The sequence below is a fragment of the Heloderma suspectum genome, chromosome 2, assembly GCF_057233095.1.
Source record: "Heloderma suspectum isolate Gila_16-S chromosome 2, 16-S_ref, whole genome shotgun sequence".
Classification (NCBI taxonomy): domain Eukaryota; kingdom Metazoa; phylum Chordata; class Lepidosauria; order Squamata; family Helodermatidae; genus Heloderma; species Heloderma suspectum.
In genome coordinates this window covers 397,457,252-397,484,894 of record NC_139459.1, presented here as the reverse complement: position 1 = coordinate 397,484,894, position 27,643 = coordinate 397,457,252, and the positions used below count along the sequence as shown (strand labels likewise).

Sequence of the window (27,643 nt, the reverse complement as noted above, 5' to 3'; positions counted from 1 at the left end):
TACAGATATACACACTCATATATATATTTAGAAATGATACTATCTAAAATATAGATAGTATAAAATATACTAGTGATTGTTGTTGCTTTTTTTCCTTTTGTCCTTAATAATTTCCTTCTTTTTCTTTTAATTATTATTATTAGTAGTATTATTATTTTGAGAATATGTTTAGAAGAATAATATTCTTGGCTGGTTGATTTTAGCTTTACCATTATATGTTAGTTGAAAAGCATTCTATGGCTAGGGGAAAAGAGTTGTATAACTGTTTCCTTGCTGATGATATGTTACTGAAATAAGATGGATCACCTAGGCTGTACTGAATTGTAATATTGGCAAAGCTATAATCTTTTAAGTAGAGTGATAATTGAATTTTATGTGTAAGGGAGTTTAAATTTAACCCTTTTATGTAACTTTTTTTAAAATACTTTTTCTTGTTCCCTTTGTTTTCCTGTTCTTTCTCCACTTTCCTTCTCTTTCCTTTTTATATTTTTGTTTTTCTTTTTGTGGTTGTTGCTGTGTCCTCCAAAGAATACTGTAATGTTGGAAACTGTAGGTGGTGATTATGTTGTTGGTATTTTTTATTTCATTTATAAAGGTTAAAAAAGAATAAAAAGTATTGGGGGGGGGGAGAAGATGCCAGGTTGCACCGCAGAGATCTCCAGGTAGGGCTGGGGAAGAGCCGTGCTTGACATTCTGAAGAGTTTCTGCCCAGTTGGAGTAAACTCTGGATTGGAACCCTGGCGTCTCCAGATGCTTTGGACCATAACTCCCATAATCCCTGACCGTTGACCTTGCAGCTTGGAACCTATATGAGTGGTAGAACAAAACATTTGATGGTACCAGTTTGCCTACCACTGGTGCAGAAAACACTGAGCTAAGATGGACTGATTCAGCATAAGGCAGCTTCCTCTGACACATATGTAACAGCACCCCCATCCTCCCTTGGCAAAATGTTGAATGGTCATCACATTTGCAGTTCCTGGGAGTAAGGATGTCATGAGCAGTTGGGTTGGTCTGGGAAGTTGGCATACCCCTAGATGCCACTCAGGGAGCTGTGAGGTGCTGATGGATCAAGGGGCCAAGCAATTTGGAGCTCAGTGAGAGACTGAGAGTGGTGCTGAGGACTGCTTCTGCCTCCACTTGCTGTCAAGGAAGCCCTGGGGGCAGGAGGGGCCTCAGAGCCCCAACTGCTCTAGCCCCATCCTCCACACTTGGGGTGTTGGCGACACCAATGACTCTGGCAGCCAAGTCCTTGTGCACATAAAGCACAAGGGCTTGGCTGACAGAGCCCTTCACATGTAGAGGAGGGCAGCTTGTGCAGCTCAGTGTGCGGAGGTGGGGTGAGCATGGAGGCTCACTGAGCAGGTCCAGCCCATGTGAACGGTGTGGGGGGGAGTCTCCTCAGTCTCCCTTGCACCACAGACATAGGTAAGTCTGTCCATCCCTACCTGAGAGAGACATTGCTGATGGAGTGCTCCAGCCGGATGATGGACAACTGTAATCGACATTTAGGGCGGGCGTGAGAAATGTGTGCCCTAACACATATTCCTGGACTTCAATCCCCATCATCACCAAACAGCAGCCAGGCTGGCAGGGGCTGATAGGAGCTGTAGTTCAACAACACCAGGGGTGGGGGGTAATAAGTTCCTGTCCCATATTTAGAAACATAACCAGTTTTGAACTGCCAATTGAGACATTATCTTGCCCCTCTCTGCCACCATTGGAGGCCTGGTTTGTGGATGCAAACCTTTTGTCTGCCCTCTGCCCAATTTTCTTGTTATTACTGCTGCTGTGCATATGAATTGTTAAAAGAATATTTTCAGACTTAGGTGTTATCTTAGGTATTTGTTGTTAGATGCTCTTTTGTATTCAGATCAGGCCTCAGCAAAATAATGTAGCACTTGGGAAGAAAGATGCAGCCCAGTAGCCCAGCACTGGAGGCCAAGATAGAGAAGACCTGCACAGCTACCATGTATTTCCCCTTGGTGCTCAGGTAGGTAGGCACAAAGGACACCCAAACAGTGCAAAAGACCAGCATGCTAAAGGTGATCAGCTTGGCTTCATTGAAGGCCCCAGGCAGCTTCCTGGCTAGGAAAGCCACTGTGAAGCAGATGGCAGCCAGGAAGCCCATGTAGCCGAGGCCCCCATAAAACATGGCCACAGATCCTTCATTGCATTGCAGGATGATCTGTCCAGGATGGGAATGCATGTCAGAGTCAGGAAAGGGTGGAGAGAGTCCTAGCCAGATGGTGCAGATGACAACTTGCACACTGGAACAGGAAATGACAATGGAGTTGGCCAGACTCTTCCCCAGCCATCTCCTCACCCTGTTCCCTGGCTTTGTGGCCAGGAAGGCCAGCACCACAGTCACTGTTTTGGCCAACACAGAAGAGACTGCAACAGAGAAGATGATGCTGAAGGCCATTTGTTGGAGAAGGCAGGTTCCTTTCCTTGGCTGACCAATGAACAAGAATGAGGACAAGAATGAAAGCAAGAGGGAGACGAGTAGAATGTAGGAGAGGTCCCTGTTGTTGGCTTTAACTATTGGAGTTTCTAGATACTTCATGAAGATTCCTAATATGCAGCCTGTGGTTAAAGACAAAAATAGGGTAAAGGAAGACAGGATGATCCCCAAAGTTTCTTCATAGGTCAGGAAGGTTACATCCTTGGGGATACATTGATCTCGGTTCTGGTTTGAATGACGATTTTCTGGACATTTGGTGCAATAGTCTGCATCTGAGGAGGAGGAGGAGGAGGAGGAGGAGGAGGAGGAGGAGGAGAAGAAGAAGAAGAAGAAGAAGTTGTTTTATCGAGCAAGTTCATTTGTGAGCCAGACCCCGTCTTTCCTTCCTTCATAACCGCTATGTTTCCTGTCGCCTTTTCCCTGCTCCCATTTCTATCTCTCCCGCAGGTTTGTGTGATTCTTGATTAAGGAACATGTGTGTTTATGTTTTCAAAGAGCTTCAATATGTGCATATGTTTTTGGTGTCTGAATGCTATTGGATGTCAAAGGGGAAGCTTTGCATTGGGGTATTTGAGTCCTTTACCATTAGTGGTATTAAGGAAGTATGGATTTTTGAAAATCCATTCCTTCTACATTTTGCAGATTGCCAGATGTCTTGTGTTCTGTTGTCTGCTCATTGGAAGAACTGTTGTTGTTGTTGTTGTTGTTGTTGTTGTTGTTGTTTGCATTTCCTGAATTTGTGCAAATTCTCATTTATAGAAATTTGCACTTGCATAAATGCTCAAATCCTCCCCAAAATGCACAAATCCTTCCCTGAAATGCAGAAATCCCACCAAACTGTTCAAATTTCTCCTTTAGCCTATGGGGAAACACATATTTTTGGCCATATTTTCTTTTCTTTTATGTATTGTTCTATGAGTAAATTCATATTAAATTCTGGAAAGCAAAAAAAAAAAAAAAGAATTGGTCAGCAAGCCCATGGAATATGTGGGATTCAGGAAAAAGCTGGTCTGCTGCAAGATCCATGGTCAGATTCATGGACCTTAGAACACGTTCGATTCTGTTGCAGATTTCGCCAAAATCACTAAGTGAGATCTTTGTCTTTTGCTCCCAGGAAAGCATGTAAGGTGATTCATTGTTGAATATATATGTGTGCATGCATGAATGTTAGACTCACTCATAACGAATACAATGGAAACCGGTTAAGACTCCATCATAACTCTATTTCTATGCAGTGATGGTGTCAAACACATCGTACTTCACAGCCATTGCATCTGTTCAGTGTCGCCCGGTGGAGATGGGTGCACAGCCAAACTGTGCAATTTGATACCACTCATGGGCAGCTCTTTGACCACTGTGTGAACAGAATGCTGGACTAGATGGACCCTTGGTCTGATCCAGCATGGCTCTTCTTATGTCCTTATGAGATCTTGTTGGTGATGAAGGGCTTTCTCAGTGTAAGCCCTGAAGAACAATAATTTGAGCCCTGAAATGCTCTCTGTGATAAAATTGCTGGACATTTTACACATCAAGTTGCTTGTACTGGTGCCAACTTAGATGCCATTGGCTTCACAAAGTCAGAGCAGGATGTTTGCAGAGTGCCATGTAGTTGGGCTATTGTGGACATCTTTCAGCTTGTACAGCCCAAAGACCTGGACAAACTGCTTGGAGGATTGAGCCCCACCACTTCCTCTTTGTACCCTTCCCCATCCGAGCTTTGGAAACCAGCCAGAACTGGGATGCGTACCTGATTCTCAGAGGTGAGGAATGCCTCCTTGAAGAAAGGGGTGGGCTCTGCTAGCTTAAAGGAAGCACTGGTGAGACCACCACTGAAGAAATCAAATTAGTTACATTTGTTCTGGTAATTTCTACCAAGTGTCAAATTTGCCATTCTTGGGCAAGGTGCACCACTGTGTGGTGGCTTCTCAACTTCAAGTCATGTTGGAAGATGTTCACTATTTGGATCCATTACAGTTAGAATGAATCTGGTTTGAGGACTGAAACAGCTTTGGTCACCTTAGTAGATGGACTTATGCCAGGGAATGGATGGGGCAGAACCCACCCTGTAGGTTCTCCTGGATCTCTCAGTGGCTTTCAATAACATCGACCCTGCTATCCTTCTGGATTGTTAATCTGGGTTGAGCATATGGTTACAGTGGTCCTGGTTGTTCCTGGAAGAACAGTCTCAGAAGGTGGCACTTGGGAACTTCTGCTCCTCCCACCCATAGACATTGACCTCTGGAGTGCCACAGGTTCCATCTTGTCTCCTATGTTTTTCAACAGCTGCATGGCATAGCTGGAGGAAGTCATTTTGAGGTTTGAGCTGAAGTGCCTGCAGTATGCAGATGATATTCAGCTCTGCCTCCCATTTCCATCAACAGATCGTAAGGAGGATGTTGAACTCTTGAACTGGAGGTGATTTTGAAGGGGATGAGGGCAAAGCTAAGGAAGTACTGCTGGTAGGGTAACTGACATAAGAACATAAGAAGAGCTCTGCTGGATTAGACCCAGGGTCCATCTAGTCCAGCATTCATTTCAAACAGTGGCCAACCAGCTGCTGACAGGAAAACTTCAAGTCGGTCATGAGTGCAACAGCACCCTCCCACCCATGTTCCCCAGCAACTGGTGTACATAGACTCACTGCTTCTGATCCTGGATGTAGCACATAGCCATCAGGACTGGTAGCCTGGAATAACCTTATCCTTCATGAACTGATGACACCACCCCAGTGACAGCTTCTTCTACAGTGAGTACATCCCATTGGAATCAACCCTCCTCCTCCAGTTGACATCCCTCAAAGTCATTTGTATGTTGCTGTTGTTTTCCCCAGACCCTTCATGAAGCTTGTTTCTATATTTCTGATTTACACAAGTAATACATTGTCTGCATTTCCATATGTCAAAACAGCCCACCCACCCCTCATAAGAGAAAACATGGCAGTGAATTTTTTGCAACTTTCCCCAGGGGGTTCCTTTTTCATCTGGAACTCTTTACCTTTCTGAGTGGAGATGGTCCCTTCTGCACATGGAGCACAAACGTAGCAGCAAATAGGCTTTCCTTCCTGAATCACCATGACATATCCAGGGAAACAGCTTTTGGTGCACCTTGATTGAGGCAGGGTCTGGCAATAAAGATAAGGGAAATCAAGGACAAGGGGTTAGCAGTGTTTTTGTAAGCTCTGTGTCTGAGTCAGAGGCTTGGTCAGGACACCTTCTGTCTTCTGCTCCCAGGCCTTGTATCATTATCAAATGCCTTTCACCCCATGATGCTCAGTAGATTGCTTGGGAGATGGCTCTGGGGTGCTTCTTTCTTTGGTTTTTCTCTGTGTAATGCGAGGGCTAGGAGAAAAGGGGTTGTAACAAAGGTTGGCAAAAGATAGACCTGGATCTCCTGATAAATCTCTCGTTGATTTGCCTCTACATCACCAAGTATGTCCAACTCACAGTTATTTTAAAAAAGCAACAAGAAGATGACACATCCAGACCTCAGGTGCCCTAATTATACTGTGAAGAAGGAGGAGGGGGGGAGGAGGAGGAGTTTGGGGGTAATGAGGAGTGAGGTTTTGTGTGGAAAGACTGAGTTCTCTTCAGTTCTAGTACTCAAAGCTAATTCATGAAAGCAGGACGGGAGTGCAACACCACCCTCCTGCCCATGCCCCCAGCAACTGGTGTACATAAGCATACTGCCTCTGGTACTGAAGGCAGCAAATAGCCACAAAGACAAGTAGCCATTGACAGCCTTCTCCTCCAGGAATTTTTCCAACTCTCTTTTAAAGCCATCCAAAATGGTGGGCATCACTACATCCTGTGGTAGCGAATTCCATAGTTTAACTCTGGGCTGTGTGAAGAAGTCCTTCCTTTTATCTGTCCTGAATCCCCTGCAAATCAGCTTCACAGAATGACCCTTTGGGGTCTAGTATTATGAGAGCGGAAGAAAAATGTTTATGGGTGTATGATAATAAAGAAGTAAGGGGGCTCCTCAATTCCTGTGATGTGTGAGCTCGCTGGCGACAAACTATAGAACACAAACACAAGCAGAGGACAATGGACAGATGCTTGCATAACCCTACCCAGCATGAGCATTTTAGGAAAGCCTTCTTTCCCCCCTCTACGGCCACTCCATGCTGAAGCCATCATGCTTTCCATGGGGGTGGCCCTGCAGGACCATGGAATTTCCCTGCCTCCTCTGTATTGCTTTGGACGCTGGTTCAGCTCTCCAAGCAACAACTGCTCAGTGGGCCTGGGAATCCACATAAGAAGAGCTATGTTGGATCAGACCAAGGGTCCATCTAGTTCACACAGTGGCCAACCAGCTGTCCTGCAAGAGGACACAAGGTCTTACGCTGGACTCAAATACTGGGCTCAAGGTCATGTCTGATTTTACTTCTTTCGATCCACCAATATAACTGCTTTATATATAAGAACATAAGAAGAATTGTGCTGGATCAGACCAAGGGTCCATCTAGTCCAGCATTCTGTTCACACAGTAGCCAATATGTACCCTTTGAGTGGGGGTGGGGGGAGAGACAGAGCTCAATGGCACAGTACATACTTTGGTCATGGAAGGAGATCCTGTAGCACTGCTGAGAAAAGGCCCCTTTGGGGAGATTTTGGACAGCTGCACCCAGCTAGGTTGGACCAAACTGACCTAGGTGGATTAGAATCATAGGAATCATAGGATAGTAGGGTTGGGAGGGGCCTACAAGGCCATCGAGTCCAACCCCCTGCTCAATGCAGGAATCCAAGTCAGAGCATCCCTGACAGATGGCTGTCCAGCCTTGTCTTGAATGCCTCTGGTGTGGGAGAGCCCACCACCTCCCTAGGTCATTGGTTCCATTGTTGTATTGCTCTAACAGTCAGGACATTTTTCCTGATGTTCAGCCGGAATCTGGCTTCCTGTCACTTGAGCCCATTATTCCGTGTCCTGCACTCTGGGATGATCAAGAAGAGATCCTGGCCTTCTTCTCTGTGACAACCTTTCAAGTACTTGAAGAGCGCTATCATATCTCCCCTCAGTCTTCTCTTCTCAAGGCTAAACATGCCCAGTTCTTTCAGTCTCTCCTCACAGGGCTTTGTTTCCAGTTCTCTGATCATCTTTGTTGCCCTCTGAACCCTCTCCATTTTGTCTGCATCCTTCTTAAAGTGTGGTGCCCAGAACTGGACACAGTACTCCAGATGATTACTTGATGGATTCAACATAAAACAGTCTACACCAACCTGCCACCCTCCAGGCATGTTGGACTACAATCCCCATCAGCCCCAGCCTGCACAGCCACTCACTGCCTGGTGGGGAAGGCTGACAGAAGCCATGGACAACACCCAACAATTTATAAGAGCTCAAAAGGTCTTGAAAGGTATAACCAAGGAACTCGTTGTTTTCCTCACCAGGCAAAGCCAAGCCGTGGCATCCTCAGGAATGATTAACTTATGTCCGGGGGATGCCTTTCGCTCCAGACTCCCAACTGTCACTGAAATGACTGAGTTATTTGGCCACACCTGCCAGTTCAAAATATCAAAGTTGGCTGTCAGTTCCCCGTCCCCATCCACATACACACCGTCCATGGACGCATTGGAAAGCCAAATGTTTCTCAGAAAAGGGTGAAGCTAGAATGACAGAGAGAAGCAGAAGCTACGTTGGTTATCTCAGCACCATTATTTTGAGATCTAGCATCCCATGATTCAGGATCAGGGCTTGTGCTTTCAATATTTGTAACGGAGGGTCAATTTTCATTCACATACAGAATTCCTTTAACCTGCTGCTGCCCATTCCTGAGTCCCTTCTTTCCGCTTTGGCATTTTGCAGAAGGCTACCATTCAAGGCATTAGATCAGCCTGACACAAATGGGTGCCCCTATGATGGGTTAGAGTATGACTCCCATAATCCCCAGCTAGGACAGCCATTGCCCATGCTAGCAAGAGATCATGGGAATTATAGGCTTAACACATCTAGACTGCATTAGCTGCAGAAGGCAGCATTAGATAATTTAGGCGTCAGTACAAATCCCCGCCCCCAATGCACCTCCCCTTTAACAGGCAGAGGGCTCAGGAAATTTGGGCTGATGGGGGGAAGGGTCAGGTCTATGTTCATCGGGTAGGGTGCAAAATATACTATTACTTTCTGGAGCCCCTAATGAAAAATGGTGGCCAAAATCCCCTGCCCCCAAAGCCATATACATTGTCACATAGTCTGGTCCCAGGAGCTCTGGAAATAGGAACTGGCAGAAGCCACTGGGAGAAAGTCCAGTGAGTTTTGCCCCCACCCTGACTTTGAACTCACTTGCCCTTAACATTCAAGGGGGAGTGCAGGCTTTCATTTTTATCTTCCCCCCAGTTTGAGCCAAAAGGCTCAGCACTACTAGAGAGATCAATTTCATTTTGCACCCTGGGAAGAATTCTGGAAGCCAGAACTGGTCCTGCCATTAAGGAAACTCAGACAAGTTGGTTGGTAGATTTGGGCACTCTGCTAATGAGAAGAAGACAAAATATTTACATCATGTAATTAAAAAGCAGGGGTATTACATTTTCTACCCAGGCATCAAATCATTATAGGAAATTGAACTTTGTCTTAGTTGGCTTGCCTTGATGGACTGAGACCAATCGCCTGGAACAGAACACCATTATGACATCCAATCTGTATCTCCATATAGGCATGCCAAAACATAGAGAACTCATAGCAGGGCACCATCGGCCCCCAGGAGACTCCATCACTGCCTCTGCCACCCCCAAAGGAAACACTTATGTAGATGCAGTGGAATTTAGAGACACAAGGTAGCCAGTGTCACTGAGAAGAAGAGGTCTGCCTTGTTTAATGGGGGTGGGTCAGAGCTATTTACAGATGGTCTGACTGACCTCGAGAGGGAGGCCAAGGAGTGGTCCTGAAAAAGGAGCCTCAGGAACCAACATTGCATTTCACCAGGCCACTGTCCTTGAAATCTTCTCAGAGTTTGATTCAGGAAGTAATGATTCTGCAATTGAGACATGCCATAATTTTCAGTAGCGATATCTGCCTTGGAAATGGAATACCTGCCATGGTTGTAGCCTTTGAAAATCCAACCTGGGTCCACCCACCATCACCCTCTGCTTGGATCTGGAGAAGAATGCAGCATGCAAGACACGTGCCACGGCCTGGACACTGCTGTAAACATTGTAGTTCTCTCGAGACAGACTCGGTTCAAGCACATCCAGGGGAAAAGTCTTTTTCTGTTCACATTTTTCCCGGCCTTTCACCGACAAAGCATGCTTTGAATATGAACAGTGAAAGGCTTCCTTCCAGTAATTCAGGATGTCATGGTGATGGAAATCATGATGTTTTGGCCTATAGACTGTCTGGATTGAGAAGGAAAAGAACCAATGGATGTGCTGGAAATATAACTTACTGCTGGACAATGCCGAAGTGATGTCCCACAACGCAGTTGTAATCCAGACTTTGCCTTCAGTGGGTTCTATCAAGTCTGCCAGTATTTGGGTTAGGAAGAATACGCCATTATACAAAGAGCGAGTCTCTGCATAGTAAACAAATACCTTGACTTGTCTCCATATGAGGGCAGAACCAATTATAAAGTCCACTTGATATTGAATTAGTTCTGGAATTCTTTGTGAGATGGCAACACAGATGCCATGCTTGGTGAGCAAAGGTGTCAGCATCTGCATGAACCTTTCTCCGTTGTCATTCTCTGGTGCAAAGAGACTGATCCAATTCCATCTGAAATGCAGGAGTAGTTTGACCATCCCCTGGTACAGGTATTTATCTTTTGGGACCATCCGGTAGAAAAAAGGGAACTGGGTTTCATCCTTAAGATCATGGGAGACAAAACTATAACTAACCTAGTAAGGAATGAAAGGGATTAAAGATTTTGTTTTTCAAGGCAAAGCTCAGAAATCTGTTAACTGAAGTTCTTAACAACTAGCGAAATGCTTGTTAATAGGCTGTTCACAGCCCTGGTCCAAATCCCAAAGCAAACACTGACGCTATTTGCGTTCCTCTTATTTTCGCCATCTTAGTCTACATAAATATTTATGTAGACTAAGACGGCCCAAACTAAGGAACGCAAATGGCGGCAGCAATAGCCACTGCCATTTGCATACGCCTTTTTTTTTTTTTTTACCCAGATGTTTTAGGCTACATAAAAACTTATGTAGCCTATCACGTCTCTGTAAAAAAAAAAAAAAAAAAGTCAAATGGTGGCAGTGGCAGCCGGTTGGAAGACCAGCCACTGCCGCTGAAGCCGCCGCCGCCCGGAAGATCCGCCCCAGGTAAGTCTCGTCCCGGGGGAGATCCGCGGGGGGGGGGGTGGCAGGCCATTCCGCCACAGATTTCGGGGAGCCGAATGCACTGGCATTCAGCTTCACCATGATCCGTGGCGGAATTCTCTGCCATCCCTATGCAAAAGCTGGTTTGAAACTCAACATTAAAAAAACTAAGATCATGGCATCTGGCCCCATCACTTCCTGGCATATAGAAGGGGAAGAAATGGAAGCAGTGACAGATTTTATTTTCTTGGGCTCCAAGATCACTGCAGATGGTGACTGTAGCCATGAAATTAAAAGACGCTTGCTCCTTGGGAGGAAAGCTATGGCAAACCTAGACAGCATAGTAAGAAGCAGAGACATCACCTTGCTGACAAAGATCCGTATAATCAAAGCTATGGTTTTCCCAGGAGTAACGTATGGCTGTGAGAAGTGGACTATAAGGAAGGCTGAGCGCCGAAGAATGGATGCTTTCGAACTGTGGTGCTGGAGAAGACTCTGACGAGTCCCCTGGACTGCAAGGAGGTCAAATCAGTCCATCCTAAAGGAAATCAACCCTGAGTGCTCATTGGAAGGACAGATACTGAAGCTGAAGCTCAAATATTTTGGCCACCTAATGCGAAGAGAAAACTCCCTGGAAAAGACCCTGATGCTGGGAAAGATTGAAGGCAAAAGGAGAAGGAGACGGCAGAGGATGAGATGGCAGGATAGCATCACTGATGCAATGAATATGAAGAACTTGAGCACACTCCGGGAGAGAGCAGAGGACAGGAAGGCCTGGTGTGCTCTGGTCCATGGGGTCACAACGAGTCAGACACGACTGAACGACTGAACAACAACTACTTCCCTTGCCTTGTTCTTGAGCTCACACACACACACCCTGCCACCTTTCTCAATTCCTGCCTTTCTTCCCTTCCAATTTTTAACCATTATCTTTCTAAAAATATATACACAAAAAAAAAAATCCCTCTTTTCTCTTCTGTTTGCGCACTCCCCCCACCCCACATCTTAGGTTGTAGGCAGTATCTCTTTCTGTATCTCCTATTGTGTGTGTGTGTGTGTGTGTGTGTGTGTGTGTGTGTGCTCAAAGCACTAGACCCGAATCTATACATTATAGTGGGCAAAGCACTACACATATACATTATACAATATACTGTGTATTATATTGTGCAAAATGCTGTATACGCAACAAGCTTGTCTACTGTGGGGCAAAGCAACCCCAATATGAGGCATCTAAGGGGTCTTGGCGGGGCAGAGGTGAGTGAGGCAGCACCAGTAGCCAGACTTGCTCATAGGGATGTACGAAACTCCTCTTACCTGGCTCCGCCGGGTTCTGCTGGGGGGGGAGGCACTCCGTCCCTCCCCCCAGAATCCTCCCCGTCAGAATCCTGGCTAGCCAGCTCCGCTCCACGGGGATTCCGGCCTCTGGCTAGCAGGGACACAAATGGCAGTGGCCGTAGCCACCGCAATTTGCGTCCCTGTAGTCAGCCGTGATAGGCTACGTAAAGACTTACGTAGCCTATCACATCTGGCTTTAAAAAAAAAAACGCGCGTACGCAAATGGTGGTGGCTATGCAGATATGCAGATGATACCACTTTGATGGCTGAAAGCGAGGAGGAGCTGAGGAACCTCATGACGAAGGTGAAAGAAGAAAGTGTAAAAGCTGGGTTGCAGTTCAACCTCAAAAAATCCAAGATTATGGCAACTTGATTGATAACTGGCAAATCGAGGGAGAAAACGTGGAGGCAGTGACAGGCGTTGTCTTTCTAGGTGCAAAGATGACTGCAGATGCTGATTGCAGCCAGGAAATCGGAAGATGTTTACTTCTTGGGAGGACAGCAATGACAAATCTTGATAAAACAGTGAAGAGCAGAGACATCACACTGACAACAAAGGTCCGCAGAGTTCAAGCAATGGTATTCCCCATAGTAACCTATGGCTGTGAGAGTTGGACCATAAGGAAGGCTGAGCCAAGGAAGATCGATGCTTTTCAACTGTGGTGCTGGAGGAAAATTCTGAGACTGCCTTGGACTGCAAGAAGATCAAACCAGTCCATCCTCCAGGAAAGAAAGCCAGACTGCTCACTTGAGGGAAGGATCTTAAAGGCAAAACTGAAGTACTTTGGCCACATCATGAGAAGACAGGAGACCCCGGAGAAGATGCTGATGCTAGGGAAAGTGGAAGGCAAAAGGAAGAGGGGCCGACCAAGGGCAAGATGGATGGATGATATTCTGGAGGTGACGGACTCGACCTTTGGGGAACTGGGGGTGGCGACGGCCGACAGGAAGCTCTGGCGTGGGCTGGTCCATGAAGTCACAAAGAGTTGGAAGTGACTGAATGAATAAACAACAGCAACAACAACTCCAGTGCTCCATCAACTGCATTGCTTGCAAACCATTTTCCAGGCCGATGTTTAAAACAATAAACTGCTTAGGACCAGCCAACTTGAAGGAGCGCCTTCTCCCATATGTCCCATCCCAATTGCAATGATCCTCTTCGGAGGCTGTTCCCTGGGAGCCACCACCCATAATTCTGTGATGGGTGGCTACCAGAAAAAGAGCCTTCTCTGCAATGGCCCCTCACACATCTGTGCAATGCCCTTTGTGGGGAGATCTGCTTGCCATCCTCATTGTATACATTTAGACTCCAGGTACCGTTCTCTTCCAGCAGGCATTTAATTTTCAATTTGGTGTTCTGATTATTAATTTAACTGCTCGCCTTAATATTTTTAATATGTTTAACATTAATGATTTTGTATTTTGATATTTCCATGGTTGCATTTATTATTTTTCACTGTTCTTTTATTCTGGTTTTCAGTTTCTATGATTTTAAACCACCCTGAGGGCATCTGCCACTTGGGCAGTATACAAAGGTAAGTAACAAATAACTAAATAAAGTATTCCACAATTCTTTTTTTTTTTAAAAAAAACCCTGCCAGTTAAAGACCAGAGTTAAGGTTACTTCATGTTGGCCCAAGCTCCACAAACTTAGCAAGGAAATAGGAAGCTTAGGCTAATGACTTCACAGACATGCCCCATGATTGGTGATGATGTGGTGTGACATCACAGACTGCTTCTTTACCCGCCTCCATGCATCCACACTTTTCTTTGATCTTTCAGGTCCAAATCCAGATGGGGTGGATGGAGTGTATGGGACCAGCAAAGATGCCCCCCATTGTCCTGGTAATAATGCCTTGCCCCATGAAGCATCTCAGCCTTACTGTATTGCTAGAAGAATCCACTATCACTTTGAGATTTCCACCAGGAAGCATGCTGCAAGATATCTGAGGTCGCTTTGGAATCTGAGATGCTTGTTTGGGATAGAATGGGTTGGGGTTATGAAAGAAACAGAAAAATTATTCCTTCTACCACATTGAGATTTCCACCAGCACACGTCCTGCAGGACCTCTCTGCCGTTACTTTGGAACTTGAGATGCCTGTTGGGGATAAAACAATTCGGGGGGTATGGTGTTGTAGTTAACACAAAGTGATAAATGGAAAGGTTCAGCACCCTCTTCCTGCACACTACTCCATCACGTCAGTTAAGACATCGCCTTCAGCATCCCATTTCTTTTTTTGTAGGACTTGGGCCAACATGAGATAGCCCTAACTCTGGTCTTAAACCAGCAAGTGGGTGTTTTTTTTTAATCACTGAATTGAATATAATATTCTAATCACAAAAAAGCCTTCAGAATACATTAAAGCTCTTCCATATTCTCTCATACACCAAAAAACATGGAAATAATACTTTAAAGGTTACGTGCCATGTAAGGAATTCAGTTAACAAAATCAGAACAAACAAAATTTTTTTAACTCCCAATGAGTTCAGCTTTCTCCCTGATGAGTATGCATAGGAATTCAGCGTAAGTGATATAGATAGAATCACACCTTCCTAATTGGAAAAATAAAGGACTTTTGGAAAGAAATCAACTAGAAATCACAAGTTTGCATAATCATGCCATGTATAATCATGCATGCCATTCAGCCACCAGACATCCTAGAAGGTCATTGTCCTCTATTTTCTCCATATACAATGCAGTGGTCATCCTCTTTCTCCTCTGGTCTCTGCCAAAGGTCAGTATTTGTTAGTTGGAGGGGGGGGGGACTTAATATCATATGTATACATTGATAAAAAGAAACGTTATTGTTAAGACTCTGCCTTTTGAACCAGGAAATGGTACCATTATTATTTAATAGAAAGATGCTCAAAGGTCATTTAAAGCTAGGGACAGAGTCACTTTCCCCCCAGACAGATGAAGGCCTTTTAAAACAAAGAGCATTTAGACTGCACCCCCTCTATTCCTACCTGTGGGATTTTGTAAATGTTCAACATGGTTGAAATATGGGTGGAGATTTCAGAATCTGCACCTTCTAGAACAGCCAACAGCTCCTTCCGTTTTCCACAACTGTAGTTTGGAATGTTCTTCTGTCCTGGAGACAGCAGATCCAGCATGGCGTCATACGTGATCCTTGCATTGTAATAGTTCTCGTAGATGTTGTAGCCCAGGGTGATGTTGGGTAAGAGGCTGGGATTCTGGTTGATCTCATGAATGGCAAGCAAGTAGGCCAGGTTATAATAATAAATTATGTCTACTCGTCTGCAGCAAAACATATGGGCTACATTGTCGTCCTCTGTTTAGTACAGAACGTGAGATTCCTGACACTGTAACTTGGAAGGGGACATCTAGGAAATGAAAAGTTCTCGCGTTTATTCTTAGAACTCATGCTAGGTCAGATCCAGAAGCTTAATAGCTGAGACTCAAGGACATGCTTCCCTGTTTACTCTGAGCTTAGTTTAGCTATAGCCCTCACCGCAGCTTGGGGGCCGGGAGAGAATGGATTCTCCCAGCAACAAGATATTGGCACTATCTCGGTTGTAGTGCAGGATATTTTGAGGCGTCTTAGTCTTAATGGGCAAATTAAGAACCATTTGTTTTACAAAGGACCTGCTTCTGGTGGACATTGGATCTAGCTGGTTGACTTTGAGATAAACCTTTTCCTCTGATTCTGGAAATAATAATTAAAAAATCCCGAGTGGTGGTCTTAATGCTGTTTGGGGGCAAGTTGCCTCCCTCTCTTGCCCTTTCTCATGCAACACCCACCCCCGACTCTCCATCTGCTTCTCTGTACCTCCCATGCCCATGTCTGAAAGAAGCAGTGATCCTGCGTATCTCCCTTGTTGCTGTGTGTGATTTTGAGTGAGTTTCTGGACGAGTTTCTATGTTTCCTGTGACTCTGCCTGTTGTTAGAGGGGAAGTGATAAGAGAAGCCTGGTTTTGTACAAGTGTCCTCCACCATGGATTTTGCTGTATGCTTGAACTGATCTGGCAAGAGCCTCTCCTGCACTTTCCATGTCTTTAAAGGCATGAAGGTGTCTGTTCTTTACATGAAAGGTTAGCAAGTAACATCAGTGTTCTACAGTCTGTTATAAACCATTCACAGTGAGCCTCATGAGAATGGCAGGCTGTCTCCTCCATGGTGCTTTAACATTCCCACATTTGTATCTGACATGGATGTGGCTTACTTCCCCCACCACCCACACATGTCCTTTATGCTCACAATAACCCTGTGAGGTAGGCTAGGCTCTGTCAGTGACTCACCCAAGGTCACCTGGTGAACCCAGGGGAACCCAGGGATGAGAACCAAGGTCTCTCCAGCCAAAGTCCAACATGCTAACCACTACACTGCCCATTGCCAGCTCACTCTTCTCTGCCTGCCTGCTGATCTTAATAAATTGGGTATTATGCTGTTTACTGCTACTCTGAGATTTTATGTGTATACGTATAACAGAGAGAGAGATTGAGAGAGAGAGAGAGAGAGAGAGAACTCTGCATGGGGGCATGGGAATGGGAACGGCACTTCAGAATTTACCACTAGACCACTGAAAGTGACACACTGAAAAAAACACACTGTGTGGAAGTGCATGCACGTGCACGTGCGTGCGCGTGTGCGTGTGAAAGATAGGAAGACTAACAACAGAGTATTTTTTTAAAACATATATTTTGGGCTAAACATTTTGGCTTCTGCCCGCATTAGTAGCCATGCAGTTCAATGGAGACCAGGAGTGGCAGTTTGGTGTGCCTGGTGATGGACGTTCCTTAGGGGGAAAAACAGAGGCATGGCTCGTATAATGCTTACAAATCGTCCCCCAGCTCAAGGCCCTTTGGGCAAAGAGTTCTGCCTGTGCAGATCCAGATGTGTCCCTTTTTCTCAAGCATGTCAGTGTCCTTTGGTTTGCTCTATGGAAGCAACTGCAAATCAGAAAGGCTGTTTGGAAGCATCACAATAGGAGTCATGCCTCTGTTTTTTCCCCTGAGAGGAACTTCCATCTCCAGGCAGTCCAACCTGCAACTCCTGGTATCCATTTAACAGCACAGCTACTGACGAGCACAGGAGCCATAATGTTTAGCTAGAAATATTTTTTTAAAAAAAAATGCTCTGATGTTGGTCTTTTGATCGTGTGTGTGTGTGTGTGTGTATACACACACACACCCCTCAAGAGAGACTCCATCCATAATGCACCAACAGCCTTCTTGTTGTTTTGACGTTCTGCCACTTAACCCCCCCCACACACGTGTGTGTGTGTGTACTATGTAACTCCCTCCCCACACACAACATAAACACACCTCTATTCAGTAACATAGTCAAGAATCTACCCCTTTGGGGTTGCCCGCTTTTTTTCTCTCCTCTCCCTCATCAATGCTTGTGTGAGAAGTGCAAATTCAGCAAGTACAGCTTCTCCATGAGTGCACCTCCCTGTAGAGAGAAACTGCACCAAAGGAATTTCTGCTCACCTTTCCACAGCTATGGAAACAATCCCACCTCATTTTCTACAGGCATGGGGGGGGAGAGGGGGCAGGATAAGGCAGAAGATGATATGGGAGACACGCCACGGGCCACCCTGGAGACTGGGTGGGGAAGCGTGTCATCTGTCACTGATCAATTACTTACACTTTAATGAAGATGGAAGGCGGGAAGAAGAAGAATGTTGGGAGGATCATAGCATTGGCCATAGGTAAGATCCCACTAGTGATGTGGTCTCCTGATCGGTAATAATTGCAAGGATTATATAGATCGCCCATTAAATTCAATGTGCATTTTGCTTTCTGCCAGGCTGCACAGGGCAGCAGCAGAAATAGCAACAGTAGCAACAGTAGCAACAGAATGGTGCCGGGCGTGCTTGCCACAGTCATCTCCCTTCTGACTTTGCTAATACACATAGAGTCCAGCCAGGGCTTCTGATCCAAAAGGGATGATATTAAACCTCACACCAGCAGCATCCCTGCCTGCCCTAAACCACAGCCCAAGCTCTCTGTGGTGCACAAAGCATTTATGCATCATCCCTTCCATGCTCTGTGCAAGGAATTACTGCATGTTGCACTTGATTGTGATGTTTATGTTACTGGTCTCGAAAGCAATCAGTGGGGAAATCCCTGGAGCTTTGGCCCAAAGAAGAAGACTAAATCAACACGATTTTTCTTTGTCTAGAAGGAACAATTGCCTCTACCATGGACTAAACTCTCCGTGCAGCTTCATATGCCAGTGTGCAGCTGGAGAAAAGTATGTTTGCCAGATTCCCAATGTGCCACATCTTCCATGTCCAGAGAGGGTGCCATGTCCAGAGAGAGAGATGATCTGCAATACTGGACTGAACTTTAATGAAGTTAAATCCTCCTCCCCACCAAAAAAAAAATACATGCCAACCTTGGACAGTTTTTGAAGGATGGGATATACTTTTTAAAACGTGAAAGAACCTTAAATAAATACATTCATTAATTAATAGTGCAGTATCGTTTATATCTATTTTCCAGAGAGTTGAAGGCACTTTGAGAGAGCCCCCCCTGCTCAAGGCGTGTCCACTCATCCTATCTGGAATAGGAGTATTTAAAACAGTTACACCTTTCTTAACATCTAGGGCTGTGCATGGACCCCAGCAATCCTACTCGAAGCTGCTTCGGGGCTTCCGAGGCAGGCCCAATTCAGCTCGGTCTGATTCAGGTGGAGTGACCTGCCTCAGCCTATGAAGCCAAAGAGGGATTTGGAAATCCAAATCCCACCTGGCCCCCCCAAAACGCCCCCCTCCCCCGCAGCTCCTTACCAGAGCCCTTGTTCCCATGAAAATCGTAGTTCATCTCAGTGGCCGCAGCAGAGGCAGGATAGGACTGGAGCGAAGAGAGAAATGCCATGGAGCTTCCCTCTCAGTTCGTGTCCCATCCTGCTGCCATCACTGCTCAGTCATCAGGCGGTTCACATGCTCCAATGGATCATCTTGCACTCCCCCTGGGAAGCGTGCACCCCACTTTGAAGACCAGTGCTTTAGCCAAATAACGTTCTGACAGTCCTCTACTCTCCAGTAACGCCACCTCTCTCAAAATGAGAAAATGGAAGCTGACTCACAGCAAAGCTACCTCCTCCTCCTCCTCCCTCTCCTCTCCTCTCCCCTGCCCCTGCCTCTCCTGCTGGCCTGATCTCTCTCAAATTGATATATTTGGCTCCTCTGTGTCCCCTCGCCTTCCTAGCTACCTTTTCCTCCTCCTGCCCCTCTGCAAGATCTTTCAGAAGTCAATACATTTTGGAGACAGCCTGTCTGGGCTGCTCAGAAGGCATAAGTAGAGTTCTGAATAGGGATGTCAGAGAATTCTGCCACGGATCTCGGTGAGGCCGAATGCCAGTGCATTCAGCCCCCCGAACTCCGTGGCGGAACGGCCTGCCACCCTCCCGCCCCCCGCGGGACGAGATTTACCTGGTGCGGATGTTCCGGATGACGGGAGCTCCAGCGGTGGCTTCGGCAGTGGCAGCGGCGGCAGCTGGTCTTTCAACAGGCTGCCACCACCGCCGCTACCATTTGCAGTCTTCCCCCCCCCCATTCGTGATACGCTACGTAAAGACTTATCCACTACATTATTTGCATTCCCCCTTAGTTTAGCCATCTTAGTCTACGTAAATATTTACGTAGACTAAGACAACCAAAAATAGGGAACGCAAATGGTGGCGGCCATAGCCGCCATTTGCGTACGCTTTTTTTTTTTTAACCCGGACGTGATAGGTTACGTAAGTCTTTACGTAGCCTATCACAGCTGAATACAGGGACGCAAATGGCAGCGGCTACGGCCGCCGCCATTTGCATCCCTGCTAGCCAGCAGCTGGATGTCCAGCTGCTGGTGGAGCCAGCCGGTGGCTCCACGGAATCCCCATGGAGCGGAGTCCGCTGGAGTAAGGGGGGTTTCGTACATCCCTAGTTCCGAATATACAAGGCAAACAAGGCCCTTAGTGGAGGAGCCGCTTCGCTTCAGGGTAGGGATGTACAAAAGTCACTTACCGTTTCACGGATCTGCTTCTTGGTGGAGGGGGAGGTGCTCCATCCCTCCCCCCGGAATCCTGCCCGGCTGGCTCCGCTCCGCGGGGATTCTGCGGAGCCGCCAGCCAGCTCTGCCGGCAGCCGGACATCAGGCCGCTGGGCAGCAGGGACTCAAATGGCGGTGGCCGTAGCCACCACTGTTTGCATCCCTGTACTTAACCATGATAGGCTATGTAAATATTTATGTAGCCTATCACGACAAAGTTAAAAAAACACGTACGCAAATGGCAGCGGCTACGGCGGCCACCATTTGTGTTTGCTGTTTTTCGCCGTTCTAGCCTACGTAAATATTTGCGTAGGCTAGAATGGCTAAAAATAGTGAACGCAAACGGCAGCCGCCGTAGCCGCCGCCATTTGCGTATGCTGCGCCCAGCCACGGCCGGCCAGGAGACCAGCCTCCCCTGCCCACACCGGTGCCACAACTGCCACACCCACCGCCGCCCCTGCCGCCGCACCTACCACCCTCACCGCTGCCTCCGCCACCGCTGCTGCACCTTCCGCCGCCCCCCCTGCTGCTGCACCTTCCGCCACCGCACCGCCACCCCCGCACCCTCCACTGAAGCTGCTGCCGCATCCGCCGCATCCTCCCCAGGTAAGTGCCGTCCTGGGGGGTTCCGTGGGGCAGGTGGGGGGGCAGGAGACCGTTCCGCCACGGATTCCAGGGGGACAAATGCCAGTGCATTCGGCCTCACTGGAATCCGTGGCGGAATTCTCCACCATCCCTACTTCAGGGTGACTTGGTGCCTGTCTGATCCACTTCGTATCATGACGAGGCACCTGTGAATCAGCTTGCTTTGCCTCATTATTCGGACTTTGTACCTGAATGTGCTTAGCCAGGGCAGCCTGAAGACTGCAGATGAAGGGTGGTATTATACAGTGCCCCTATATCTCTTATTTTCGAGGAAAGTAGCCTGCATTTGAAACTGAAAGCTCTATCCCACTCTGGGAACATAAAACCATAGGGGAGCCATACTGGATCAGACCAAAGGCCTGTCAAGTCCAGTTTCCTGTTTCCCACAGTAGGGGTGTACGAAACCCCACTGACCTGGCTCCGCCGGGTTCTGTAGGTGGGGGGAGGCGATCCGTTCCTCCCCCCAGAATCATCAATGGGGAGGGAGGTGATCCATTCCTCCCCCCTGGAATCCTGCCCAGCCAGCTCCGCTCTGTGGCCAGGCTGCAGAGCCACTGGCCAGGCCAACCTGCAGCAGGGCCTCCAGCCGCTGCCAGGCTGGTGCGGACACAAATGGCATCTTGCGTAGGGGACGCTGTTTGCATCCCTATGGTAGCTCGTGATAGGCTACGTAAATATTTACGTAGCCTATCACGGGCTACCATAGGGATGCAAACAGCGTCCCCTACGCAGGATGCCATTTGCGTCCACAGCAGCCCGGCAGGAGCCAGAGCCACTGCCACCGCCGCCGAAGTCACAGCCGGAGCTGCAGCCAGGTAGGGATGGCAGAGAATTTCTCCATGAATCTCCGGGAGGCAGAATGCCAACGCCTTCAGCCCCCCGAAATTGTTGGGGAAATTCTCTGGCGCCCCCCCCCCGGGATGGGACTTACCGTGGCCGAATGTCCCTCTCAGCGGCGGGTCTCAGCGGTGTTTCGGCGGCGTTTCGGCAGGGGCGGGGGCGGCGGCCAGTCTCCCGACTGGCTGCCATCGCCGCCATTACAAAATTAAAAAGTAAAGTTAAAAAAAAAAACACCCGTGATAGGCTATGTGACGATTTACGTAGCCTATCACGGCTAGATTTCCAAAGTCAGCCATGATAGGCTACGTAAATCATCACATAGCCTATCACGGGTGACTTTGAAAAAACAAAAAAAGCGCGTACGCAAATGGCGGCCCCCATGGGCGCCGCCATTTGTGTTCCTTATTTGGACAGGGGTAGTCTACGTAAAGATTTACATAGACTACAGCGAAAATAAGGAAACGCTATTTGCGTTGCCCTTATTTTTGCCATAGTCTACGTAAATCTTTACATAGACTAGACGTGCCAAAATAAGGAACGCAAATGGCGACGCCCATGGGGGCCGCCATTTGTGTACGCGCTTTTTTTTTTTCAAAGTCACCCGTGATAGGCTACGTGACAATTTACATAGCCTATCACAGCTGACTTTGGAAATCTAGCCGTGATAGGCTACGTAAATCGTCACGTAGCCTATCATGGGTGTGTTTTTTGTTTTTTGTTTACTTTACTTGTTTTTTCAAGGCCGGGGAGATGGGGCGCTCCTCCCCGGCCTGAATTTCGGCAGCGAGGGATGGGGCGCCTCACCCCCGGCCTGAATTTCAGCCAGGCGGGGCGGGGCGCCTCCCCCCCCTCACCTGAACTTCGGGGGGAGAACCGAAGCGCCTCCCCCCCACCGCGAAGCAAGCTTCGAGAACAGTTAAGGAACTTTCGTCCATCCCTACAGCCAGGTAGGCTCCCTTTCGTGGGGCTTTCGTGGGGTGGAGAGGCGGGGGGCTCCGTTCCGCCAAAGATTCCTGTTGGCCGAATTCACTGGAATTCGCCCCCCCCCTGGATCCGTGGCGGAATTCTCTGACATCCCTATCCCACAGTGACCCAAAGGATGTCTAGGGGAAGACCATAAGTGGGACACAGAGAGCCATGCCAGGAGGGATGTCGGGGAATTTCATTTTTGACTGCAAAACAGGCGAGCACACTCCATTCAAAGCTCTGAAAGTGCAAAGATGTGTCCACTGGACATATTTTTAAATTGTCTGACTGCCTTAGCAGACTGATTCATCCCCACTTTTGTCTGTGCAGGAAATTTCTGCAACAATGGGGAGATTTGCATTTGATCACTGCTCAGTTAGCCAAGTTTAGCATTCATGAAAAGCAAACAGTGATTACAAATGCAGATGAGAATCTTGCATGAGACGGGCAAAAAGATCCCAGATACCCCTCATTCACCCATCCCTGCATGCTGCCTCTGATGCTGCAGCTAATATACAGCCATCATGAATAGTAGCCACTGATAGCCATCCTTCTATCTCTTGCTGTTAACGCCAGCCATTTATACAGCTTCCCTCAGGGTGAATAATTATAACTCAGTTTTAGATTGTTTAACCTCTTTCCCCTCTTTAGAACAAATTTTCCAGCTTTCTAACACCAATCTTGTGTCAACCGGAATTGGAAAGGAAAATCTGTCTCTCTGTCACTTCCTCTTAACACTGCCAAGGGACCCAGGCAGAAGCCCGCCATTCCAAACACCCAGGCTCATCACATCCTGCTGATATGAACAACTTTTTCACCTCAGTGGAATTCTACGTGTGCTAATCCTTGTGGACTGGCTTTCCACTTTTCTGGGAAGGTTCACTATTGCACTTTTATACAAGTGCACATTAACGCTAATGCGCCTTGGGCTAATGTGCATAAGTGCTAATGTGAGTTCATTTATTTATTTATTTTAAAATAATGGTCCCCAGTCTGTGGACTCATTGGAATCTGTTGCAGATTTCTCTGACATCCCCAGGTGGAAGCTCCTCTTGGGGGTCACCGATGGAGGAGCTGCTTCCAATCCAGAGGCTAAGGGAAACCACACACCCTGATGCCATCCTACCTGTAGATGCTTTTCAGTACCTGACATCTGGCATGCAGAGGGCTCCATGGGGGTATCGTCTGCCCTGCCCCCATATGCAGGTCCCCCCCATTGTAAAGTATCAATAAAGAGAAAATTCAAATAGTGGGAAGGTTATTCCACCAGATCTTCTCTCATGTCTATTATTTGAATTCATATTTTCTCTCCATACAAATATCTGTTGTAATCTCAAAGAACGTGTATGTTTTTCATGGGTAATTCTCACACATCCTCATTAGTGCAAGTTGAGAACGTCTCTCTAGAAGGTGAGAACTTCTCTACAGAAAGCAAAATGTGAGAATCAGAAGGGCTAGGAGAGCTGTGACTGGGCACTCATCTGCTCACCTGTGATGAATAAGTTTTGCCTCCCAAGTGACTTTGTGATTCTCCGTGTGTTACCTGCTCGGGGCATAGTTTCTGTAAGTCAGTAGGATGCTTTATAGAGCCTAATGTTATATTCAATGTGTTGCATGAAATCCTGTATCAGGAGCTTTAAAAACAATCTCCCCATGCTCTCAGCTCTGTGCAGAAATGCTTTCATTCTGCAATGTGCTTGCTGGCTCCTTCTTTGTCTCCTTGATGAGTTGACTCATGCTTATGGGTTGCCGGCTTCTCCCCACAGCCCCTCCTGGGCTTCGAATGCAAAATTAGCAGAGGAGACTGGACTTCCCAAGAAAGGTTAAACTGCAAACTGTCGAACTTCAAGCATCAAAAGTTATCTTTACTGAAAAGTGGGGTGGTGTTTGGTTTCATATGAAGCAGTGGGGATAGAATCATAGAATCCTAGGATCCTAGGGTTGGAAGGGGCCTACAAGGCCATCGAGTCCAACCCCCTGCTCAATGCAGGAATCCAAGTCTTCCTTTAGAACCAAGAACTTGAGTATAACATGGTCACTTTTCCCCAGAGTTCCTGTAACTGCTACTTTATCCACTAAGTCATCTCTGTTGGTTAGGATCAAGTCAAGGATAGACGATCCTCTAGTTCCTTCCTCTATTTTCTGTAGGAGGAAGTTATCAGCAACACAAGTCAGGAGTTTCTTGGAGGGGCCATGTTTTGCAGAATTTGTCTCCCAATAAATATCAGGGAAATTGAAGTCCCTCATTACTACTACACCTTGCTTCTTTGAAACATTGGCAATTTGCTTTTCAAAAGTGTCATCCTTATCTTCTCCTTGATTGGGTGGCCAGTAGTAGACTCCAACCACCATGTTCCTTTTATTCTTTGCTCTATTTATTTCAACCCAGATGCTCTCGGTGGGGCTACCAAGCTCCTCCTCCTGTATTTCTGTGCAGAGATATGTACATATAGTGCAACTCCACCTTTCTTTCTGTTCCTTCCTTTTTTTCTGAACAAGATATATCCTTCAATTGCTTTATTCCAATCATGAGAGTCATCCCACCAAGTTTCAGTTTCACCTATCAAGTCATGATTTCCATCCAGCATTAAAAGTTCAAGTTTGTTCTGTTTGTTTCCCATACAGTGGGCATTAGTATGTAGACATCGAAGACCAGGTGCTTTATAGTCTGGCTTTCTTCCTAAATGTTTTTGAAGGCTATTATTGGGCCCTATTAGAGCTGTTATTGTGTCTGTTGCAGTGCATGAGCCTTCATCCATTGTTACCCTGAACTTTATGTCTCTCTCCCCCATAGGATTCAGTTTAAAGCTCTCCTGATGAGGTTCTTCATGCTGTGGCCAAACACATTCTTCCCAGCCTTTGTGAGCTGCAACCCATCCCTTGCCAAGTCCATCTTCCAGAAAGTATAGCCCATGGTCCCAGAATTCAAATCTCTCATGTCGGCACCACCTTTGTAGCCAGTCATTCACCAGGAATATTTTTTTTTCTCTTTCTATCCCTCTTCTAACTACTGGAAGGATGGTGAGAAAATTATCTGGGCCCCAAAGTTCTTGAGTTTCCTTCCCAAAGCTTCAAAGTCTGATGTGATTTCTTCATAGCTCCGCTTGGTGGCATCATTTGTTCCCACATGGATGACAAAAAAGGGATACCTGTCAGTGGGCATGAGGAATGTAGACAACCCTTCAGTCATGTTTCTAATTCATCCTCCCAGGAGATAGCATACCTGGCTAGTCCATGGGTCTTCACGACATACTTGGCTTTCAATCCCATGCAGCAAGGAGTTTCCCACAACTGCTACTCTTCTCTTGTTGTTGTTGTACGCCTTGGTTTCATTGCTTCTGCCTGACTGACCTTCAGCCTCTTGCTCACTGTCCTGCATGGTCCCCTGTAGTTCTTCCTCTGCAGGCTGTCATCCAGTCTCATCCTCAAGTCCTTGAAAATGCTTCCATAGTTCCACTACTTCTACTGGTGCAGAGTGGCTTCTAGTTCTTCTGCTCCTGTCACCCTTTTCCAAGGAGTATCCTCGACTTCATTTTTCCTCACCTCAGCATTTTCCTTTTCTGACTCAGCTTGCTGTTGCTCTTCTAGCTTCTGTCCTTCACTGGCAGAGAAAGAGGTGGGCTAAATTCGGCACCCCTCCAAGGGTATAGTCCACCCTCAAAACCATGAGTAGCCCATTGGGAAGTGAGCAATTTTAAATGCCCCCCCCCCCGGAAGGGAAAAACACTTAGAATTACCCACTTACCAAGAATTACCCATTTTTCTTACAGAGTGTCTCACTGCCCATTGCTCTTTCCCTATAACGGTTTGGTATGTCGAGGTTTGGACCACACACCAACCCATCACAGTTCAAACAATCCCTACAACTAGGGATGTCAAGGGAGATTGAGAGGTGGGTGGAGTCTGTTGGACTCTCCCCTGCTCGGCCTTCTGGACCCTGCTTGCCAAGCCACCATGCTTACCGGACCTGCTGGCCAAACTGCAGCGGAGGCTGCAAGGGACTGGAGGCCACCCGACCCCTCAGTGAGCCATCATATTGTGAAAAAATGGTGGCTCAGGTTTTTCTGTAATTGTAACGTTATGTAACTGAAGGCCTTAAATTTATGACCTCCATTTATGCAACCTTACATTTACGGAAAAACCTGAGCCGCCATTTTGAGAAAAAAATGGAAGCTCACTACAGAAGAGGTGGCCACCGGGCACTTGCTGGTTGCCCGCAGCTTGTACAGCAGCTTGTGCAGTGCAGCAAGCGGGGACAGGCAGCCAGTGGGGCTTTGGGGGCTCATGGATTGTGGGGTGGCTCACACAGTGCATTCAGCAGGGTTTCGGCGGACTGGGGGGCACAGACGGATCCATCCATGCTGACCTACAACAGACCATGGTTTATTAGGGTGGGTTGTTTGGGAAAAACGACCCACCTGATAAAACCGGTCTGGGGTTGCACAACACACTAACCCACTGTGGGTTGTTTCAAACAACCATCCATCATGGGTTAATGCGTAATGCAAACGCAGTCACTGGCTCTGTCCAAAATTTATCAGCGCTGAAATGGTATAGAATTGGACACAGGGATTTCCTCACCTGCTTCATCTGCACAGTGACATCCCAGTCAAAAATGACCCTGTGGCCTGGGGATGCCTGTCTTTCCAGACACTCAGCTTTCACAGTAACCATCGAGTTATTGGGTGGCGCTGCCCAGTTCAGCCAAATATCAAAGTTGGCTGTAATTTCCCCATCGCTATTCAGATACACTCCATCCATAGAAGTATTGGACAACCCAACATTTCTCAAAGAAGAGTGATGCTAGAATGACAGAGGAAAGCAGAAACAATGCTGGTTATCTCTCAGCATGGTCAATGTTGCGATCGTGTGTCTCTTCATCTAGGAGTGGAGCACGTGCCGTCTGGAATCAGAATCGCTATATAATTCTCATTCACATACAATTTTTATTAAACCTGGGTTCCATTCCTGATCCCCTGCTTCCCAGTTTGAGGAAGTCTAACATTCAAACATGAGATCAGTTTCCCCACGCTGGTTCCATCCAGCTGTTTTGAGGTACAACTCCCATAATCACCAGCTACCATGGCCAATGGCCCACACATACAAAAGCATGCACACACTCATCCACTCCCTGCTAA

The 27,643-nt window shown here is 47.0% G+C and overlaps 1 protein-coding gene across 1 annotated transcript; it reads right to left on the bottom strand.

The window, feature by feature from the left end:
• Positions 1-1,837: 1,837 nt before the first annotated feature.
• On the bottom strand, positions 1,838-27,589 carry LOC146356574 (vomeronasal type-2 receptor 26-like). The gene is made up of 6 exons (XM_084830193.1): positions 27,509-27,589; positions 27,087-27,308; positions 16,311-16,435; positions 15,017-15,308; positions 5,459-5,585; positions 1,838-2,736 (listed from the first exon to the last, which is right to left on the bottom strand). Exons 1-6 carry the CDS (start codon positions 27,587-27,589, stop codon positions 1,838-1,840), a joined length of 1,746 nt encoding a protein of 581 aa, XP_084686319.1.
• Between the last annotated feature and the right edge of the window lie 54 nt (positions 27,590-27,643).

What these genes read in the sequence shown, in the direction of transcription:
- LOC146356574 (XM_084830193.1), bottom strand. Translation starts at nt 27,589, where the DNA reads ATGGTAGCTGGTGATTATGGGAGTTGTACCTCAAAACAGCTGGATGGA. An exon ending in ACATTTACAAAATCCCACAG is followed by an intron (nt 5,586 to 15,016) that starts GTAGGAATAGAG and finishes CTTTATTGCCAG; the next exon opens with ACCCTGCCTCAATCAAGGTG. An exon ending in GACCATCTCCACTCAGAAAG is followed by an intron (nt 2,737 to 5,458) that starts GTAAAGAGTTCC and finishes CCTCCTCCTCAG; the next exon opens with ATGCAGACTATTGCACCAAA.